This window comes from Lampetra planeri, chromosome 49, assembly GCF_965212315.1.
Source record: "Lampetra planeri chromosome 49, kcLamPlan1.2.h2, whole genome shotgun sequence".
In the NCBI taxonomy this organism is placed as follows: domain Eukaryota; kingdom Metazoa; phylum Chordata; class Hyperoartia; order Petromyzontiformes; family Petromyzontidae; genus Lampetra; species Lampetra planeri.
The window spans coordinates 1,305,459-1,327,389 of NC_136155.1; the positions used below are offsets into that span (position 1 = coordinate 1,305,459).

At 45.6% G+C, this 21,931-nt stretch overlaps 1 protein-coding gene across 2 annotated transcripts in view; it reads right to left on the reverse strand.

The window, feature by feature from the left end:
• The window catches only part of LOC144734060 (uncharacterized), a 258,027-nt gene that overhangs the window by 102,006 nt on the left and 134,090 nt on the right, over positions 1-21,931 (reverse strand). For both annotated transcript variants that reach the window (XM_078616112.1, XM_078616111.1), the window contains exons 23-30: positions 21,394-21,438; positions 18,567-18,620; positions 15,802-15,846; positions 14,134-14,187; positions 9,522-9,566; positions 7,732-7,785; positions 2,320-2,364; positions 1,662-1,715 (exon numbers count right to left, since the gene is read on the reverse strand). In XM_078616112.1, coding sequence (XP_078472238.1) covers positions 1,662-1,715; positions 2,320-2,364; positions 7,732-7,785; positions 9,522-9,566; positions 14,134-14,187; positions 15,802-15,846; positions 18,567-18,620; positions 21,394-21,438 — 396 coding nt within the window. The remainder of the gene's footprint in view (positions 1-1,661; positions 1,716-2,319; positions 2,365-7,731; positions 7,786-9,521; positions 9,567-14,133; positions 14,188-15,801; positions 15,847-18,566; positions 18,621-21,393; positions 21,439-21,931) is intronic.

Below are 21,931 nucleotides of genomic sequence, written 5' to 3' on the forward strand. Positions count from 1 at the left end.
GAATGAGACTCAAAGGCCGGGAGCTCCGTATCATCCGCTGCTATAAATGCATCTCTCTCCTACCCTCTGCCGCACTTCCGTTTCACACGGTTGGCTACGTACGGTGCGAAAGAAGTTCATACTCACGAACCTGGCTCTTAGCACTAAAATTCACATCTCTTCTGCTTCAAAATTCTACATGCAGTCCCTCAAAATCCTGCTGTGCTAACGTAGCTAAGCACAATTGTCAACAACACTTCCTAAAATGATAAGTATGTAAAGAGGCAACGTTTCCGAAAATGGCCCCTCTTCAGAGCACATAAATGTAAAACGGCCACCATATGACGTGATGACGAAATGTTGACTCCCTCGATTTGAACGCAGGAGGTCGTGGATTAATTCCTGACGCTGACGCCTCTTGTATATTAGGAGTTTGCTTGTCTCTCTCCCCGTGGTCGCGTGGATTTTTCTCCACATCGTCTGGTTTTTCCCTACACATTTAGAATCAACATCGCGCGTTTAGAGTATTTGGCTGCTATACATTTCCAAATTATAAGCCCACTTCGTTGAGCTATCAATCGTGACCAAGGTGCTTCTGAAAATAGCTCTATAGCTCTCAGTGTGCCTTACTTGGCAAAAAAAAAATAGTTTGAAATAGTTGAAATTCAGGCCATAGCCTGAAATGTTAGCAATCATTATAGCTTTTCCTTTTGACCACAGTGTTCTTTGGCGATTGTGTTGGGTTTGTTTTTGTTGTGCTTGTTTGCCACCGCCAAAGCAGCGGCAGCACGAAATAATGTCACCGGTGTTCCTTCCCACCAACATCATTACACGGGTCATACGCAGCATCCCCTGCTGTGACTCCACATTCTCACTTCCTGCTGGCAGATTTTTTTGGAAAGGCGGATGGATTCGGGAAGCCAAGTGTGCCGACCGTGCAATAACCAGCGGTCAGATCCAGCAGGAAGGAGTAGGAGGAGGTGACGGCGAGAGGTTGTCACGGCAACATCGTCGGCTGTGGTGACGTCTCGACCTTCCTTGATCTGCTGCGGTGGGATTCAAGCGTTCGCCACCGAGCTCACGACCAGTCAAGTCAAAGCAACGTCCTCCCCAAATGAGCACAAGAGGCGGTGGCCATCTCTGTACAGCTCTCAGTCGGTGGTGGAAATTCCATACTGCTAAGGTGTTAACTCCCCCACAATGTGGTACTCAATTTTATTGGACCGGGAGGAATGATGGGTGTAGTCAACCGCCCACAACCAGGATCTGAACTTTTAACCTTCCGGTCCTGAGCCACTCGCTCGAATACTGAGCCCCCTGGTTAGGGCTCACAACACTCAATGCAAAGGTGCCGTGGTGGTGAGATGTTATCTCCCTCGCCTCGTATGCAGGAGGTCGTGGGTTCGATCCCGACCTTGACGCCTGAATATTTTACGTTTGCATGTTCTCTCTCCCCGTGGCGGTGTGGATTTTTTTTAGGGTCCACTGAATTTCTTTCCACATTTAGAATCTCAACATCACGCGTTTTAGAGTATGTTGCTGCTATACATGTTCACATTGATAAGCCATTTCGTTGAGCTATCATTTGTGGCCAGGTCGCTTCTGAAAAAGAGCTGTATAGTCCAGTGGGCCTGACCTGGTAAAATAGAAAAGAGGTGAGTTTAGTTTGATAGCATCTTTACCTTATCCCCCTTGACACCCATGTCACCCTTAAAGCCGGGGAATCCATCTTCTCCCTGTCAGGAAAAAAAACACAGAGAGAAATTTAATTAGATTTGTATTTTTAACACAATCATAATTTCCTAATTAAAATAATTGGCATTCGTGTGAATTATAATTATTTACGTATGTGTGTGTGTGTATAGCAGTAGCATTTATTGTTTTAGTCCCAAACTGGCAAGACAGACCGCAATGGTTTAATTCACGCATATAAATATATCTTTGTACGCACGCATGCAACTACGTGCATGTGCAAACAGCCAGCTTGAGTGCGTATCTCCGCAAGTCCTCTTCCCGTTAGTACTTTGCAGCTTTCTCCACGCAGTCTCAGCTGAGCCCTTTCGTCTTTGTACCTTGTCTTGATAATTCCCGTTTCAATGTTTAGGGTTAGCAAGGCCTTAAGTTTGTCAGAGCTGTAGGTTTTAGGTTCTACCGAATTGGACGACTTTTCCGCGACGGATAAAAAAAAGCCAGCCAGAGCGTCTTGTTTGTTGTTGTAACGTTCTTACCCCGTGTGCGCCGACTGGACATCTGTTTAAAAGAGCTTCATAGCTCATCGGATTCCTCCAGTATAAATATTCTGATTCTGATATTAATTTGTCTTTTCAGTGGAATCCTTACCTTCTCTCCTTTGTCACCCTTTATACCACGAGGCCCATCAGCTCCCTGTCATAAACAACAACAACAGCAACCACTCTATCAGCACAAACAATATACAAAGGCAAAGATCCCCCATATAGCCTCTAACAGACTGTTGGGGCAGGTGCTGTTAGCGAGTGCCTATGAAGGTCGGCACGAGGAGGGACGAGGGAGGGACGGTGTGACCAAAACCACTCCCGGCCACCTTTGTCTCCCCAGTGGCGATGTTTACACACCGCGCCAGGTACTCATTTAAGGCCGAGTCGACGTAGGGGAGCCCTCATATATTCGCCACTGATGTTGGCCGTGAGCGGAAGCCCATAAATGTATGTATCATTTGTACGACAGAAATTCAGGGTAAATTATAGTTGAGGGCATCCCTTTATCATTGGGGGTGCTGAGACCCCCCCCCCAATCCCACAATTGAAGGCTCGGGCAGCCCCCCACCCCTCATTCCTTTTCAATTCCTCGCGCCAAGCAGTAAACAAGTGTTAGTACAATATTTAACACCGGTGGTTATTTTCCCTTTAAAGTTCAGCAGTTCAGAGAACACCCATAACCGCGCTGTCTGCAAGGGCAAACGTGAACACAAATAAGCCAAGGGGCGTTGCAGCCTTTCCTCATATACACAGGGGGTGAGGTTCCATTCCATTCCTGCGAATTATGGCAGCGGCAATGTGTTCAGGAGCTGGACGCCAATGTCCAGGTCTGCCAGCCATGACGAGAGGGCTTCAGGAGAGAGAGAGAGAGAGTTTGTGCTCAGACTACAGAGGTTTACTACGTGGTCCACAGGGGATGAGAGCCAGAGCGGAACGCAACGATAGGCAGAGGGATCGCCGCTCATTCTGCTGATCCGTGCTAAACACGGTCACGCTAACCAGGGCTGGTGTCAGTGCGGGGTCAGAGTGAAAGCGTCTTCCCGTCAAACACAAGTGTGGGATGACGACACTCTCCTATTCGGTGGCCTCCGAGCAAGCGGAGGCCAACGGACATACATTTTTGTCGGATCAACCGAAATGTCGTATCGAGGCCTGAGTTTTTAGGATGAACCTGAAAGTTGGCAGCACAACCCTAGTGCACACATAGCCGCACACACGTTATGATTGGGGGAATGTTCTATTTTAAGTTATTAAAGTCAACCCAAGATGAAAGGATAAATAAAATAATTGTATATTTACAAGCAGCTGATTTACCTATGTACCTAAAAGTGTGGAGCATAATTATTAATGACGCATATGCCACTGTATATTTTATACGGCACAATCATTGGAATATTCATACTACTTCTATCACTGCCATTGCATATTCATAATGTTTACTGACTACATCATTTATTAATATATTTGATGTTTATTTTTCCTGAATGATGAAACGCAAATAGTGTGCATGTGTTTGTCTTTCTGTGTGGGGAATGGTGGTGTAGTGGTTAACGCAGTGCGCTACAAACCCTCCCGTGGCTAAAATCGATAGCTGAACCGGTTCTGGGTCTCCCCTAGGTCGACTCAGCTACACTGAGTACCTGGTGCGATGTGTAAGCATCAGTATCAGGTACTGGGCGTGGTGCTGACCACCCACCCCGTTGCGTGCCGTGCCGCCTTCGTAGCTGCTGCTCGCAAACAGCAGTGACCCCAACAGTCTGTTCATGGTTATACGGCCATATCTCTTGTTGTGTATGTGTACATACTGGGGATTTACACTTACTCTTGGTCAGTGGTTCCAAACCATATCCGATACAATATTTTCAACACATTGCAATCGGACTGGAAAGCGTGATTGACTGAGCATCAATCGGAATGCGACCAAATTGACATTGGGTAACATCCTAATTGGCAGAGCTGATATTAAATGTTTACAGTAAAAATAAACTTTATACATGTAAATTTTGATTTAAAGCTTTCGTGACTGCAGGGATTCATATTCTTGGTTATTTCGGTAAAGCGACGTAGAAGGGAAACAATAAAATTATAAAATAACAAAAATATAAAACAATACAATTCTCACGACGTTTCGACTGCAACACAAGCAATCATCATCAGGTGTGAAATTCACAGCAAGAAAATTTGAAAAAAGTGGCAATTTTTTCCTAACTTCAGCACCACGGACAGTGATTTGGTCAGATGGACGAGTCCATCTATTTATTATTTCACTTCCACGTGACTTTACCGAAAGAACCAAGAATATGTATACATGTAATTGACAGTCTTGTATAATTAGAATTGGTGTGAATCTCCGATTAGCACGCTTGTTGACGTACGATGCGAGAGAAGAATACGGCGGTGGGACATCATACTTTCAGCATGAGTGTGAATCTATAGAATTAACAGCATTGTACATCTACACAATCCATGGAGGTCTGAATGTATAGAATCTACATAAGTACGCATACATAACATTTATAGTGGTGTGAATCTATAAAATCCAGTCCTCTAAATCTGTAGAATCTACAGCAGTGTAAATCTATATAATGTTTCGCGGTCTGATCCATTGCGGTGTGAATCTATATCATCTACAGCAGTCTAAATCTCGACAATTTAAAGTGCCATCAATTATATACAATCCATGTGATTCTATATAATGGGCTACGGTATGAATACATCACTGTGCGACAATTTATAGAGGTGACACATTGTTCCGCAAAAAATAAAATCAGATTATTATAATTTTTTCCAAATGCAAATGAACTCGACTGTGTGCAAATCGAGCGACTGGATCTATGGCGGCGTGGACGGGATCAAGTAAATCCAGAATCGGTATCATGTCAAGATTCCAGCTGTGCGATTGGGTCCCGAGAAACCCAAATCAGTTGGCATGAACTTTAATGATTCATACGCCAATATGTAACTATTTATAGGCCAATTTAATAACTGTTTCATCAGGATTTTTATTTAAATATAAAACACTTATCAGGCCCCGTGGCGTTAAGTTCAGTCTCCAACTCTTAGTATGCACTCCATCTCGCTCGCTGGTATCTCTGTGTAAGTGCTGTGAATAAGTTCCATTGTCTGAATTATCAACTGTTTAATATTGATTTCCTTGTAAAGCCACACATCGTTATTGCCGAACGTGGTGTGGTGGTTGGTTGGTGGTGCTTCACAACAGCGCACCCATAAATCTCGATTTAAAGCTTTCGTGACTGCAGGGATTCATCTTCTTGGTTCTTTCGGAAAAGTCACGTAGAAAGGAAATAGTAAAATAATAAACATAAAACATAATAAAATAAAATTCTCACGACGTTTCGGCCACAACGCAAGCAGCCGTCCTCAGGTGAAGAACAGGGCTGTCTTTCCGACAGCCCTGTTCTTCACCTGAGGACCTTTCCGACAGCCCTGTTCTTCACCTGAGGACGGCTGTTTGCGTTGTGGCCGAAACGTCGTGCGAATTTGATTTTATTATGTTTCATTTTTATTATTTTATTATTTCCCTTCTACGTGACTTTACCGAAAGAACCAAGAAGAAAGTGCACCCACGATTGTGGACGTCTAGGTTCAATTCCGTCCCATGGTGTGCATCATAACCAGGTGTCGCACGTGGTGGATGAATGTGGCTTCACCCTCAACTCGATTGACTCAGCTCGAAAGTAAATTACACTATACTATTTAAACTATTGCTTATTTTACCAGGTAAGGCCCACTGAGATATGTAGCTCGTTTTCAGAACCGACCTGGCTATCACAAATGATAGCTCAACTAAGTAGCTTATCACGTAGAAATTTATAGCAGCCGAATATTCTCAACGCGTGTTTGTAAATGCGGAGGGAAAAACCGTGAGGCCCCAGAGAAAAATCCACACCACCACGGGGAGAACATACAAACTCCAAATATACAGCAGGTGTCAGGCTCCGGATCTAACCCACGACCTCCTGTATACCAGGCGAGGTAGTGAACATCTCGCCACCGTGGCGGCCGCCGTGAAATACGTGCCTGAAATTCGTACAATAAGTATTGCCATGAAAAGCCAGCGCTGCTACGGTGACGTAGCTGGTCGGGCGAGTGTTCCCCGTGGCGGCCTTAGTGACCAACCGACCATCTTTCGGCTCTGTCAGAATAAATGAGTTCAGTGTCACTGAGCGGTATCTTGGGGATGTGGCCATAATTTAGACGCGGCATAAATCCGCATCGTATAATTGTACAGAGGGACAATGAGAGACAGCTCACGAACGGCATTCACTGCCAATGGCGAATCTGGTCTCAAGAGAGAGAAAGAGTGAGAGAGAGATAGATAGATATCCCTGTCGTTATATTTGCGTGCGGCTCATTGGTTTCAAATTCGGGTGTACGTACGTGTCTCCGTATGAAATCTCTCATTAAAATGAGCCATCCCGTGCCACTTAACTACATCTGTTTGTGCATCTAATCATGAGCTAATGACTCAATAATCATCAAAGGATCACTATACTGCTGCTGCTGCCTGGCTCTGGCGAAGTGAATTTTGTCGGAATAAGTTTCTACTTCAAAAGGCAGCGTCAAATTGGATGCAATTACATATTTATATTTTTGTTAAAGTGGGACAAAAGTTTTTTTTATCGAATGAAACATATCAGCGTTGTCTCTGCTCAAACGAACGCGAGGCTTTGCTGATCCCTGTTGGTTGCCCGAAGGTAGTGGCGTAAATTCCATGTTACTATGGCCGGGGCCAATCTCCCTGTCGCACGATCCAACCGCGGCATTCAGTTCTCCCTTCAAGCGTCACTGCACTCTCCACGTGTGCGTGAATTAAGTTTTCCTGCGAACTCATGAGTCGTTCGTTTTGGGGGTAAATCGCGTGGCTATAATGTCCTGATGGTGATGGATGTAATTTCGAATTGCTAAATTGTCAATCAATTGTTGCCAATCAATTAAACTTGATCAATTCAATTTGATTGGCTCTGTCAGGTGGTGGAGGATTAGAGTAAAAACATTACAATGCTTACACGATCAACCGAAAAGATACTAATATTTAATCATACTGGCTCTGAACGCCTACATAATGAAACAATTAACAGCTTCCTTCAGTTTATCTGACCTCACACAAAGTCGTGATTATTTTAATGACTCCGGAGGGTTGAAGACGATGATGCTGACTACGATGATGACAATGATGACGATCATTAATGATGATGATGATGTGTTGAACGGGATTTAAACTCGTTCCGACTGCGAGATCTACGAAACGCTTTCCGGGTTGCGGCGCGCAAGATGATGTCCGACGTTTCGCTGCACGCCTTCGGGAGCTTCACTAGGAGGTCAACGGAAGGTCCCAGCGTGCGGGGCGAAACGTTGAAACATCGCGCCCAGCGACGCAGTAGCTAGACAGAGAGCTGTAGAACAACTGCACCCGCAAACGCGAATGCGGAGATGTGCTCTGACTGCTCGTGGCAGCCAAGGCGACGCATCATCGATAACGAACCGAGCTCACCTTGACACCTCGAGGACCTGGGTATCCAACGGGACCCTGAGCTCCCGCAGGACCCTTGAAGAGAGACACAACAATCACATCGCCTCAGTGTTAATTAAACATAATAATAAAAACATACATTTAAGTCCTTCGTAATCCTCTGCTGGATTCCAGGCAACCCCACACCAAGTCACTGCCACTTGCAGAGAGGCGATGATTTCTGTATGAGGAAGCAGGACAGCAAGTAGGATGCTGTACAAGTTGCGTGGAGTTTTAAGTGTTCCCATCATGGATCCGAGCATCGTATTCAGGGCACTGCAACAGATCAATCAAAAGCAGGACCATCCAAAACTACGGACCGTGAGACTCTTTCTTGCAGTTTTTCTTTTATGCACAGTCGGTGTCCGATTTACTATGATCGGACTTTTAATGATTAGACCAATCAGTTTCAAAGCCGATGCATATATTACCAGAGTACGCCTTTTGTTAGCATTCTGACCACAAGTATTGTGGTTAATGCAGACACGATTCATTGTAAAAGGTTTCAGTTTGGTGTTTTAGCATCTTAACACCTTGTTTGTTGCCAAAAAAAAGGGGAAAACCTATTCTCATATTTTGGTACTGGCAAAGGAGGTCCCATGATAATGATGATTAGACCCCGTTAAGAACAGGCCGATAAAAGGAAAAAACACAAATCGACGAGTGATGCTCTTATACAGTTTCCACTGCTTGTGGGAAAACAGGGGTGCGATTTACGGAGAGACGGGGCTTTCCAGGAACGCACTCTGACGTCGTGAAAGCGGGGGACCGCCTGGATTACCGACTGCGTCTCCGCATCACGCGCTGCCGAGCACAAGTGAAGATGGCGAAGAAAGGTAACCGCGTAGGAACCACTTCCGTCGGCGGGGGCCTCGCGTCGTATTGGGGAACGGCCCTTGAAGTTGACACCACAGAACTACTTCTGAGGAGTCACTTCAGCGGATCTCTCTCACCAGGAGTGGTTTTTCCCCGGCTTGTCACGCGTCCGGTATTTTAGTACACGTATATTTTTTTAGATCTCAGAAATGAGCACGAAAAATGTCGTACTGTGGACATTGTGGGGGGCACTGCTCACGAATGGTCCCCGGTGGTTACTGCGTAGATTACGGGGTCAGTGAAGTTCAGCCACGGATAAGTGGGGCTCTCCTGCACTACGACGACTGCGTGAAAGCTACACCACCCCTGGCTACCGACTCGGCGCTCAGCCGACTGCTGTGCACTCCTGTGCAGCGCTAAGGTTCCGCCATCGGCATAACCAGCGCCTCGTTCAAAGGGGGCCAACAAAACACAGACTCAAAAATGCCACGACGCGTCAAAAAAATGTCATGGTTGTATCTTAGCCGTGTCTACATTTTCGGGGTGTTCTGACAGCAGTCGCAGTGGCTGCAGCCCCTGGGTGAAACGCAGGGATCAAATCCAGGATCTTACAGCCCAAATCTATTCCAACGCTTTCTGTAAATCGTGGGGAATCCCATCACAGCGAGGCAACGCGCGAGGGCTGGAAACAAATGGATTTAACAGCGCGATAAGGTGTGCTGCTCACAAACAGCAGGAAGGCCGACTCCCCATCATGCCTCGCATGCGTGTCTGTCATGTGACCACCACATTGCATGTACAATCCTATCAGCCTTTGTACAGACCATTCAGAACTTGAGTTGGTGGTCTGGTCAAGGCTGAGAGCATTGCATCCGATCTCGACACTGCCGGCTCAGGGACTTTAACAAGGCCACTATGAGCCTCTTGTTCTAGAGATGGCTGCAAGAGGTACTCACGGCTCCCCCTTTCTCTCCTGGTTGACCTTCTTTGCCTGGGTGACCCTACAGACCAGACACACACACAGGCACAAAGACGCAGGCACAAAGACGCAGGCACACACACATGACTTAACACCTGAATGCAAACACGTATATCCATATGTAAATACACACATACAGACAAATCCTATTAAGAAGATAGAGTTTTTAGTTTTACAGTTCACCTGTGTCGCTGTGTTTGTTCCAATGCCTCCTGGAACTACCACTTAGCGATCATCCTAATTAGCATTCGTATATTTTAGTAGGTAGTTTGTGTTTGTATACAACTATCATTTAAGGCTGGGTCGTTTCTTAAAAAAATATGTTAATACCTCAGTGGGCTTTACCTGGTAAGATAAAACATACGTTCGTTTTATTCATATAAAAGTGATGTGTCTACCTTTGCTATACATTGCACTCCTATCGTGTTTGCGTACTGTTTGTTGTTGCGACGTTCAGACATCTGTGAAAAAGAGCTTTACAGCTCATCGTATTCCTCCAGTATAAATTAATATTCTGATTCTGACATCAATACGTGCGCGTACGTGTGCACCCTACGTATGTGCCTCCCCGAATGGGAATGGAACCACAAACCCTAGGTCCAGAGGGCCAGGCCCAACCCAGAGGTTGGCTGTAGGCCATGGCCGGAGACAGAATGCTATTGATTAGCTACAAAAAGAAAACCGATGCCCGTTCTGGAACCTTCTTCTGCATGAGGCACGGGGAACATTTCCATGGCGGTCAGCGACGGATGCTTTGACCGCCCTGGTTGTAAGCACGGAGCCACACAGTTGTACATGCCACGGGTCGCTGCGACACATTTGCACTGCATACCGGAATCCGTTTAACTGTGGGCGGAGGGCGGGGGGGAGAAATGTTCCTCGCAGGAACGAAAGCACAAAGCCAGGCAATCATTGTCCCAATTTGCGAGTGACAGCTCCCTTCCTGGGATGGTATTTAATGCAAAGGGAGGGATGTTGCGGTGAGCAGCACATGTTCGTGGATTTGCAAACAGTGAATGCTCTTTTCTGGACTCGGATGAACAATGAGATGATGATTTTGACGAAGCCATAACTCACCCGAACATAATCCTGACCCGTTTCACAATCTTAACTCTGACCCTAAACTGCTTGGTTGCGTTCATTCAGACGCTGTCTTTCCGACAGACCTGTTCTTCACCTGACGACGGCTGCTTGCGTTGTGGCCGAAACGTCGTGAGAATTGTATTATTTTATTATGTTTTAGTTTTATTATTTTATTATCTCCCTTCTACGTGACTTTACCGAAAGAACCAAGAAGATGAATCCCTGCAGTCACGAAAGAAGCTTTAAATCGAAACCTAAACTGCTTGTCCATGCTTAACATCCTGCAATTACCAAAACCCAAATCCTAACCCTGACACTGTTGTGCCTGGAGAAAAGCCACACATGGGAGCGGGCATCGCTGCATCCCATACAGATGGAACAGATGTAGATTAGTCCACACTTGCTGGACCGCATTCTCCTGGCGAGCCAGCGTGTGGCACCTCGACGCCTACGGGAAGGGATGCACCAGCCCACGCATCCGCAGTGCTGGATTGCAGGCCACGTGCATAGCCAGCACCACCACCCGGCCATCAAAAATAACACTGGTCAACACACTTTTTCTGGCATAAGATATTCCAACGGTTTTTTGGGGTGCTGATTCCAAATCTGGCATCAGTTTTTGTCTATCACATCAGGTTTTTGAGATATCAAATATTGCATTTTCAATAAAAACTGCAGAAGAAAAATATGAAATAAATGTGGATATCTACATAAAATGATATTACAAACACACTATCCTAAAAATACAGCACCATATTTTAACACTAAAGCAGTCACTGACTCGCATCAACTTGTAATCATAAGTGACAGAGTTAATTTTGGGTAAAATCAATGAAAATGGGGTAAGCCGATAGCATAAAAATGATAAAGCAAATCTGAGAACAGATTTGGAATCAGCATCCTGAAATTAGTCTAAAACAGCTGCAAAAGTCCAGGCCGAAAAAAATGTGTTTTTTTGTTGTTGACCAGTGTAATAGCTACAGTACGCAATATCCTTCGAATCCCAACCCGATACCTAACCCTCATTCTCGTCTCCAAATTGCACGGTTGTCTACGTACGGTGCGAAAGAAGTTCAACATACACACATAGTGATTCCAAAGTAATATTTTTTTAATGGGTTACTTTTGTGGCTCTGATGAAAAAAATAAAAAAAAAATTGGGATGGGAACTTTTTTTTGACAAATGAACGATATGACATTAATAGACATGCAGAGCCTATGCAATAGTCTAAACAATAGCACATCACTTGTGAGCAAGGCCAGCTGTCCTTATATCCGAAGTAGTTTTCTCGTATCAGAAGTTGCGAGTCGCTTTGCCCCCCACCAGTGCAATCTAAGCAAACGTTGCTCACATCAGAACTGTGCTTATATAAGGAGTGAGTACGTCCAGCTTCCAACTGCTTCCCGAGTCGCGTTACGAGGTGAAGCAGGAAACGTGAACCTCTGAGTGGAGCTGCCTCCAGTCCGGCAGAGTCTCGCGTCGTGTCAGGGAATGAGCCCTCGGAAGTTGACGCTACAGAGCTACTGCCGAGTCACTTCAATGGGGCTCTCTCACCCGGTGCTGGGTGGCGCTACTTGTCACTCGTCACAGTGTGTCACACTACAGGGTGTGTCACACCACAGGGTGTGTCACACTACAGGGTGTGTCACACCACACTGTCACACTATGGTGTATTTCGCTACTGGGTGTTCTCAGTCATACAGTGCAGTTTATTTTCTCCACACGGTGTATAACTCTCAAACCGTTGTTCCTTTCGTGAGACAAAAAAAATCACATTTGCCCGAGGATAATAGAGCGACGTCCAATTTGGCAGAAACGTGCACGTGTGTGGAGAAGTGTTTCATTTGCACATTTGATTTAAAAATGCGTGAAGTCTTTTTTTTTCCATATATATATAAAAATATATATATGACGAAACGGTGCATGTGGCGGCGTGCTGTTCAGACGTTATGAATGTAACTGCTTTAGATTGCTTCCGGAATTACATGCAAGGCTCTTCCAATCTTCACAGTTGGATGCTGTTATCATCGAGATTGTGTTGGCCGGAAAGCAGGCACATATTTGTCCGTGCAAGTACATTTGCGTCTCACCATCTGCCTTGGTTTTTATACGTTGTTGCCTTCGTACCCATTTTGCACCACCGTTCATGAAGCTGCCTGTCATCGCTACGTGCCGGGCGCTAGTGGCTATGCACATGGCCAGTAATCCTGTTCTGTGGAGGCAGCGAAGGGTTGGTGGATTGCACGAATGTTGTCTAACTCCCTTCGTGTGGACATTGAAGTGTCATGCCCTGGCTTGCCAGGGAGATTTCAGTACAGCAAGTTGATTCATCTCCATGTGTGTTTCATCTGTATGGGATTGGATGCTGCCCTCTCGCATGCGTAGGTGGTTCTCCGGTTTCCTCCAAACACTCATTAATGGACTGAAAACATCTTCATACATATAGGACTGCAGAGCTGTCGTGATCATTGGTCATCTGTGATTCCTCGTGCCTCCGAGTCATTCTCTCTCGTCGCGAGTGAGCGACTCGTGACACACAAAGTGCTTGCCACAAATGAACCACAACACCTTGCTGATCTCGTCAAGGAGTATAAACCATCACGCAAACTCCGGTCACATTCAAAGCAGCTGCTTTTGGCTAACTATCGAACAAAGACGGTCACTGCATTGCGGACTTTCAAATGCGCTTCTGCGGCCGTCTGGAACGCTCTTCCTTCCGATATTAGGAAGCCACTGGAGCTACGCACCTTTAAATCATCTGGATTGAAAACTCGTTTCTTTAGAACTGTTTTTGGGTTTTGTTTGTTGTCTTTCTCTCGCATCTTCGATTAGGACGGTTGGCTACATATGGTGCGAAAGAAGTTCAACATACTTAAGTGTTCTGAGCACATTGCCATAATAACCTGTCCGTCTGCACGACTGAATGCTTGCACTTGCAGATAACCCCTCCTAGAGCACTCCACTAATTTCAACGAACGAGCAGGCATTTCAATCTTAGTATATGTAGTTTATGAAAGCGAGGTCGAAATTATGTTAACTTTGTAGCATTTAATTGGCTCGTTTGGCTTATTGGCCCTGGTGCTGCTTATCCACGTTATCATTTACACTGTCTCTGTTTGTGATTTCAAAATCATACCATGGATAGCCACAGTGGATAGGCACAATGGAGAGGCATGTTCCATTGCAAGAGGGTGTGTGCAAAAAGGAGGGGTAAGCAGGTGGGGGGTTTGAGGGGCACACGGTGGGGGGGGGGGGGGCTATGGGCAGGGGGGTTGAGGACGTCTGAGGAGGAGGGGGGGCACTGGGTGAGGTGGGGGGCCGGCGTGTCAATTGGTTGTGGAACACTTCTTGTACACAAAATTACTCTTCATTAAGAACCCGCTGTATTTTGGCAAACCCCCTCCATGAAAGTAATGCAATGTATTACCACCGATTCTCAATGGGATTCCCGCTCGTGTTAGTACCTGTCTGGAGGTGTTTAATATTGTGTCGCCGCCATACTCACCGGGGGACCATCAGATCCGGGGAGTCCTGGGAGTCCTGGTTTCCCTAAGGGACCCTGCACACGCACACAGCCACACACCACACACACACGCACGCTCGTACTTATATACACATACAGAAGGCACATCCACTTACACGCAGGTTAGCCGCACACACCACGTGACATCGCCCCAACCGAACCCGCATAGAGCGGGGAAACCTGAATCTCACAATATCGGAGGAGGGGAAAACCACGTGCATCTACGTTGTCTTGAGTGGTCTATTTAGCATTATTATGCAAATGGAGAGGGAGGGGAATGAAACATTATATTCTGGGAAAGCATTGTATACCAGCTACTTCACTAAAAGGACTTCCTGGGAACTTTAGAACAGGTGGCAACCATATTTCCGGGTGCCAGTCTGAGCTGCCTCGTGACTGTGAGCAGCAGGGCCTCTCTCAGGGTGCCCCCTCTGTCTGTGTTCCCTTCTTCTTCTGCTCGTACTGGTGGTGGAGGAGGGAGGAGGTTGGGGCTGTTGGGGCTGTTGGTGTGGTAAGAGGCGGTTGGCGTTGGCCGGTGTGGTTTGTGGAGAATACGAGGTTACACTGGTCTGGAATTTCATCTCACCCTGTGAAGTTGGAACGTTTCATTGCATTTCGTTGGTTCTGACCTTTGGTGCCAGTGGTGTTCATTATGTGAGCGAGTGAGCAGGTTCTAAGTTGTGTCATTATCCGGCATTATCGTTATTTTGTTGGTGTTTTTGTGTTTTCTCATTTTCTTGTAAGGCGCTTTAAGATTATATTTGCATTTCAGCTTTGAATGCATGCAAATCCTTATCCCTTTCGACACACACAGACAAATATCCCCAGTATAGCCTTAACAGACTTTTGGGGCAAGTGCTGTTCGCGACCACCTATGAAGGATGGCACGGCACACGAGGGGGCGGGTGGCCAGTGGCACGGCCAACGCACACAGACACGTGTACCCATACTGGTGGCTGGATGATTTTAAAAAGTAGCAGGTATCCAATGACTTAATTATTCGTGGTTCAAGAAGTCAAAGTGATCTCCTGCTCAAATGAGCAATGCTGCTTACAGCCAAGTGGCCAATGGTGGGAATTCCACATTCACATGGCGGCGGTAAGTCTATTCACAAAGTGGTACTTATTAAATCAACCCCGAAAGGGATGATGGGCCGAGTCAACCCCAAACTAGGATTTGAACTCACAACCTTCCGACTGTGAGACCCTCGCTCTGCCAGCGAGTCACCTGGTCAGATACAAGTAACTGCCATGTTCCCGTCATTGATAACTTTACTTGACATTTCGTTACTCTAAAGTTTAAATGATCAAGCATTTTTCTCTCTCGATCTAACCTCAGAGAAGCCAGCGCTGCGCTGTGGCTGCTAGCCGTGAGTCGTGGTCTGTGCGAGGACTGGCTGCTGCTGCTTCTGCTACTATCCTCACACAAACCCAAGCTGCCCCAATACCATAATAGCCCTCCTTTGTTTGTTGTTAAATTATTAAAAGGTTAATAGTAAAGAAAGTAAATCAACGTCCACAACGCTAAGTAACGATACAGGCTGAAAACCTGGGTGATAGCGCAAAGATGTGATCACAGTTGCGTGTTACTTCCCAGCAGTATGCGGTGTGTGCGTGTGTGTGTGTAAGAATTGTGTTGTTCTCTCCTTACCCTCTCTCCCGGGATGCCAATAGATCCCTGAGGTCCTGGGGTTCCCTTTAAAAAGAGATCACAAGACGAGAAGACAATATCCGTGAGTGTTTGTGCACGAGTGCGCGTGTGTGTGTGTTTGTCTTTGTGATTTTGTGTGAGTGTATTAAAATGCGTGTGTGTGTGTGTGTTTGTCTTTGTGATTTTGTGTGAGTGTATTAAAATTGCGTGCGTGTGTTTGTTTTTGTCTTTGTGATTTTGTGTGAGTGTATTAAAATGCGTGTGTGCGTGTGTTTTTGTCTTTGTGATTTTGTGTGAGTGTATCAAATTGCGTGCGTGTGTTTGTGTGTGTGTCTTTGTGATTTTGTGTGAATGTATTACAATGCGCGTGTGGGTGTGTGTGCGTGGGTTTAAGTCGGTTCGTGTGCAAGTGCTTGAGATGGATTGTTGAATCGCAGGATTGTGAGAGGTAGCGGTGGCGGCTTTGGGAGGTCTTTATCTAGCAGTGGATTGATCATGGCTGATGATGATGTGGGTGTGTGTATATGTATGCAAATACGTTTGTATGCGAGTATGTTTGTACGTAGCTTATTGGATTCCTCCAGTATAAATAAATATGCTGATCCTGTTTGCATACTGTGTGTATCTGTATATGTATTATTGCGTGATGCTATACGTGTGTGTCTGCGTCTATGTGCATAGGTGTGAGTATTAAGAGCGCGTCTTTATTTGCGACGCAGGGCTGGTAGGGAAATTCCACATTGCCATGTTGGAACCAGACTTCATTTGAAGACAAAAAACTGAAAAGCTAACACATCCGTCAATCGTATTGCACCTTTGAAAATAAAATATATAATGTGTGAGGTTTTGGGTGATGGCCTCTCTTCATAGCACACAGACAGAGTCCAGCGAGACAGAGAGCATGGTAAGGCTTGATGACAGTACTTTACACCATCTTCCTGATTAACAGGGTTTAAATTGGCACATCAATAGTTACCTAATGGTGGTTATTGAGTAACGGACACACCATTCAATGGTTTAAATAGGCATCGCTTCATGAACTAATTTGTATTAAAAGTAACATTTTAAAATGTTGACTTACTTTGCATTATGGGTAGACTTGTTTTAGTCAGGTCAGTGGAGACACCACGAGCATTAAACAAAGAACCTCGCCACTATTGACATCCCACAAAGTGGTAGTTATTTTGTTTAACACGTAGGCTTTCGCGACCAATATTATTCATAATTTATAAATAACGCAATCTAACCCAAAAACGTATATTAAGGTAGTTATTTTATCAGCACTGGAAGTCGACAATAAAATAAAAAGGAGAGGTCCTTCTATTGCGTAACATTTGAACCATCTGTGGAACGACAAGATAATCCAATCATAGGAGAAACATATTAAACCGAGAAAAGAGAAAATGCTATCTTGAAAACGGCAATACTCGCTGGGCCTCTTGGTGTGCCCAGGCAGTGCATGACGATGTCTTTATTGATTCATTTGATGATGATGATGATGATGCTTGCTTTTGTTACCGTTATTGTTACTGCTGCTGTGCTCAGCACAGTGACATCTGGACGTTTTTTTTCAGGCATTGTGCGTGACACAAGCGCTTTAATAAGCGACGGAATTGTCTGTTCTCTCTTCTCCGCCGAGCGATTTTCATTTTAACGCTTGGCTGTTAGGAGGACCTGTTTCACCCGGCATTATCATCAGACGAGCGCGGTGCTCCCGTTCAATAAATAATTACGTATTTTAATAACAGACGACGGATACATCCGAAAACCCAATGGGCGATGAGCACAGCTGCATGGAGAGATAGCGCGGGGACATCGCGAACAATGAATTGAGTGCATTTTAAAAGTCGTACATTGCCTCCTGAAAAATGTGTGCATTTTGAATGTCTTCCGGATTCTGTACAGCTTTATATTCTGTAATCCTAAACGAGCTTGCGAAAAATCAGCCTTCGGACTTCATGCGATAATCCGTTTAAAAACTTTCACGAATGTTCATGTCAGCTAAAGTTCCATTATTATTATTCATACCAGAATAATACTGGAATCAACGTTAAAATTAAACGTGGGTAGGCACTTATCTTCATTGGTGGTCCTGAGCAAATCATATTAATCCCAATATTCCTATTGAAGGGACCATTCTATCCATGGAATCACCACTGTTGATGTCTCACAAACTGGTACCTATTTTATTCATACTTAATGGATGATGATGGGCTGATTGACTAAGCACCAATATCTGTATTCACAACCTTCCTATTCTAAGTCTTGTGTTGTAACGACGGTGCCACGTGGAGGAAAGACTCACTAAGTCCCAACACTATTTTTAGGACATTCTTGTGTTGGGAATAAGTAGCCATAATTCTATAAATTCAGGTGTTCGCCTCGCTACACTGTCGACACATCTTCCAGAAAAGCCTCACTGAATCTCAAAACTTTAGAAACATGCTTTAGCTGCTGTACATTTCCACATGATTAGCAACTGGTAAAATATAATAAAATTGATTGTTTTAGTTTGTTTGACTACTTTTTCACGAGGGTCCTACCAAGTGGCCGCAGTCGGGGATGGTGTTGCACTGTGTGATTCCAATTGAACAATTTGCGGCGTAATTTTTTTGCATTTCGATGTTTAGCCGTTGCTACTACCGCCAGAAACAGATTATGCAATGAAAAGGGAACACATGTTCTCTGTTGAGGCGTCCTCAGTAACGGAGATGTTGATGATGATGTGCTTGGTGTGTCCGAGGAAGGTTGTCATGCCGACGCACCTGAGATCCAGGATTTCCCTGCTGGCCGGGAGGACCAGGTTCACCTTGGAGGCCCTGAGGGAGGTGGGGAGAGTGGGAGCGTGAGCAGGCAAGCAAGCGGAGCGCATCTCACCCAGTAGGCAGCTCATCCAGTAGACATCTCACCCAGCAGACAGCTCACCCCCTCGACAGATCTCACACTAGGCAACCCACCCTCTAGACAGAAAACGGCACTGACTGCACCTCGTGTGCATTATAACTCAATCAAGCCCGACTCTCTTCTTCTTGGTTCTTTCGGTAAAGTCACGTAGAATGGAAATAATAAAATAATAAAAATAAAACATAATAAAATAATTCTCAGGACGTTTATAATGTTTCATTTTTATTATTTAATTATTTTTATTCTACGTGACTTTACCGAAAGAACCAAGAAGATGAATCCCTGCAGTCACGAAAGCTTTAAATCGAAAAGCCCGACTCTCTTCGTGAGGTCCAGAGTTTGCTTGTCTTGAAACAATGCTGCTGAATCCCCGCACTCCAAGAAGGCCATGCGGCTGATGGGTTGCATGATAAATATTTATATATATTTTTTACGTGGAGATGGATATGGATAGGACACATTTTTTGCTATTTAAATCCTCCCCAATGACCCGAAGGGATTATTGCCATTTGTTTGAGTAGCTTGGGGCATTCAACAGAACCTCTGAATTGGGCCAGAACCTCTGAGTTCCAAGGTTTGTACTCGGTTTGTTGAACGATAACGGTAAAGTGGTAACCATTTTCTGAATCAATTACCCGTTCTGAAAGTCAGGAACTGTTCACCATCTCCAGTGGAACTTTAGTCACGAATGCACCGATTTCATAAATGGGTCCAATTGTTTCAACTGCCGTGCCGGAAGACGGAATCGAATCGGCAACCTCTGGATTTGCAAATCCACGGGCGAACCATTACACTACTGCAGCAGCTCCTAGTGTCTCAGAAAGGCAAGCCTGTTAAGTCTGTCGCTCTAGACATTATGTGTGGGGATCCGGTCATCGTTTCACCGTCTATGTCGAGCTCTTCGCCACCTGTGATCAAATAAAGCTGGAAAAGGAAGCAAACCGAGTTGGCTAATGCCCGCCCCATATTTATCACGACCATAATTACACTGCTACCGAATGTGGCGTATGCCAGCTTGGCGGATTGCCATTTTCCCATTTAATTGCAAAGGAGAACAAGAACACAATCCCTGCAGGGTTTGTAACAATGTGAACCAACTAGCGTGGACAAGACAAAAACACAACACGTTCATCAACGACACTGTGTGTGACCTTACAAGGCAAACTCCATAATGGGCGATATGTCGGGCAATGGCCCTTCTTGGCCCTTCTTCATCATCGCAACAAAAACTAAAAAGGGACGACTAGCCGAAACATCTCCTATTATCCATGCTTTGCCTTTCAGGGCCACCGTGTTATCGACAAAGAATGTGTTGAGATTTGTGTTAATTTGTGCTCATGCACCACAGGAAATGCTGCAGCAGCAGCAGCATCATCACCGAATGATTTATTTCATGCTGATAAGAAGCTGTTGGAGGGATTTTAATATAAATTCTGTGAAGTCATCAGTCATCTTGGGGGCATTCTCTCTCTGACACAGCTGGTGTTGCACTGGCTGCTGTTCCAGTGACGTTTTCGTTTCCTTATTTTTACACATTTGCTGAGCACTGGGCCAATGGGCCAAACACGTCAAACAACATGCGGCAAACGTGACAGCAGCGGACATGGCACGGAAGCAGCACAACGAGAAGATCGTGTTGCACAAAATAAAGAAACACCCACAGCACAAATCAACATAGCATATGGACATGAGCATGGTTGGCTACGTACGGTGCAAAATAAGTTCAACGTAGGTACATTTTTACATTGAAATACATTTTAGCCATCAGAGTCCATAATTTAAATGAGTGTGCGCCTATGGGTAGTTGTTATTGTTTTATATGTACACTGCATAATGAGCTGGAGCGGTCGCATAATAGCTAACATCAGCGGTGAGTGAAACAAGTGACGAGTGATATCTGAATCAGCCCAATGCCCCTCCCTCGTTCACCAGGCCACAGAGCCCGGCGTGGTGAGGCCTTTCAAACAGCAGCGGATTGACGTAGGGCTGTAATTTATCTGTTGATGTTTTTCATGCGTAATAGTCCACAGACCATGCATTGGCAATGATTCATATCATTGGCCCGCAGGAAGTTTAAAAAAACACCAGACGTTCCACGTGCACGTACCAAGGGCCAGTCCTCTTTAACATGACGTCTGTTAACTTCCCAAAGAGTGGTAATAATTGTATATACCCCAGATCGATGATGATTATGGGCTGACTCTTAGTCTACCCTCGAAAATATGAAATTGTCTTAGTTATTCACGAGACATAGGCCCCCGTGTAGCCTTAACAGACTTTTGGGGCAAGTGCTGTGAGCGAGCGCCTATGAAAGCCGGAACAGCACACAAAGGGGTGGGTGGCCAATGCCACGTCCAACCGCCTTTGTCTCCCTTGTGGCGATGCATGCAAATCACACCAGGTACTCATCTGAGGCTGAGTCGACCTAGGGGAGGCCCAGGACCAAAATCATTGTAAACGGGGCTTCACCTAGCAACGTAGTTTCTTGCAATCCGGGATAATTTGTTGCAGATGTTGTCAATTTCAAGAATCATAAAATTGGGTCGCTTACAAACCGTTGCCCGCCCTTCATCCGGCGGGCACAATGCAGCCACATTTGCCGGAGCTAAATGCGACGGAACAAAGTTTTCTTATTTCCCCCCGCCCCCCACCCAAACAACTGACACAAGAGTGGATAATTTCACTTACGACGTTCCCCTTCTGGCCAGATGGACCATCCGTCCCCGGCGGTCCCTAAGAACGAGAGGCAGACAAGCGGGCGAGTGGAGTTATCATCGTGAGCCAAGCGAGCAAGGGCACGGCAGCCTGACTGGTCATTTCTTGTGACCCAATGTGCTCGGCTGCCTGAGATTCTGAGTGGAAAATGAATGTCCCTTTGTCGACAAAAGCCGATGTTTGTATGTGTGTGTGTGACTGTGTGTCTGTGTGACTGTACATGTGTGTCTTTGTCTTTGTGTGTGACTGTGTGTGTGTGTGACTGTATGTGTGTGTGTGACTGTGTGTATGTGTGTGTGTGACTGTATGTGTGTGTATGTGTGGCAGAGGAGCTACGCTCACAACAACGAGCGGAGCGCCGGGTGGATAAAGCTCAGCAAGTTGGCACAGTAGGGGGCACAGGTGGTGCATCAGCCAGTCATCTCAGTCGTCTCAGTTAGTCGACCCGTGGCACCTGGGTCTGCACCGTAACCTCCTGCCAGCGGGCATTCGACACTTCACGTGGCCTCAA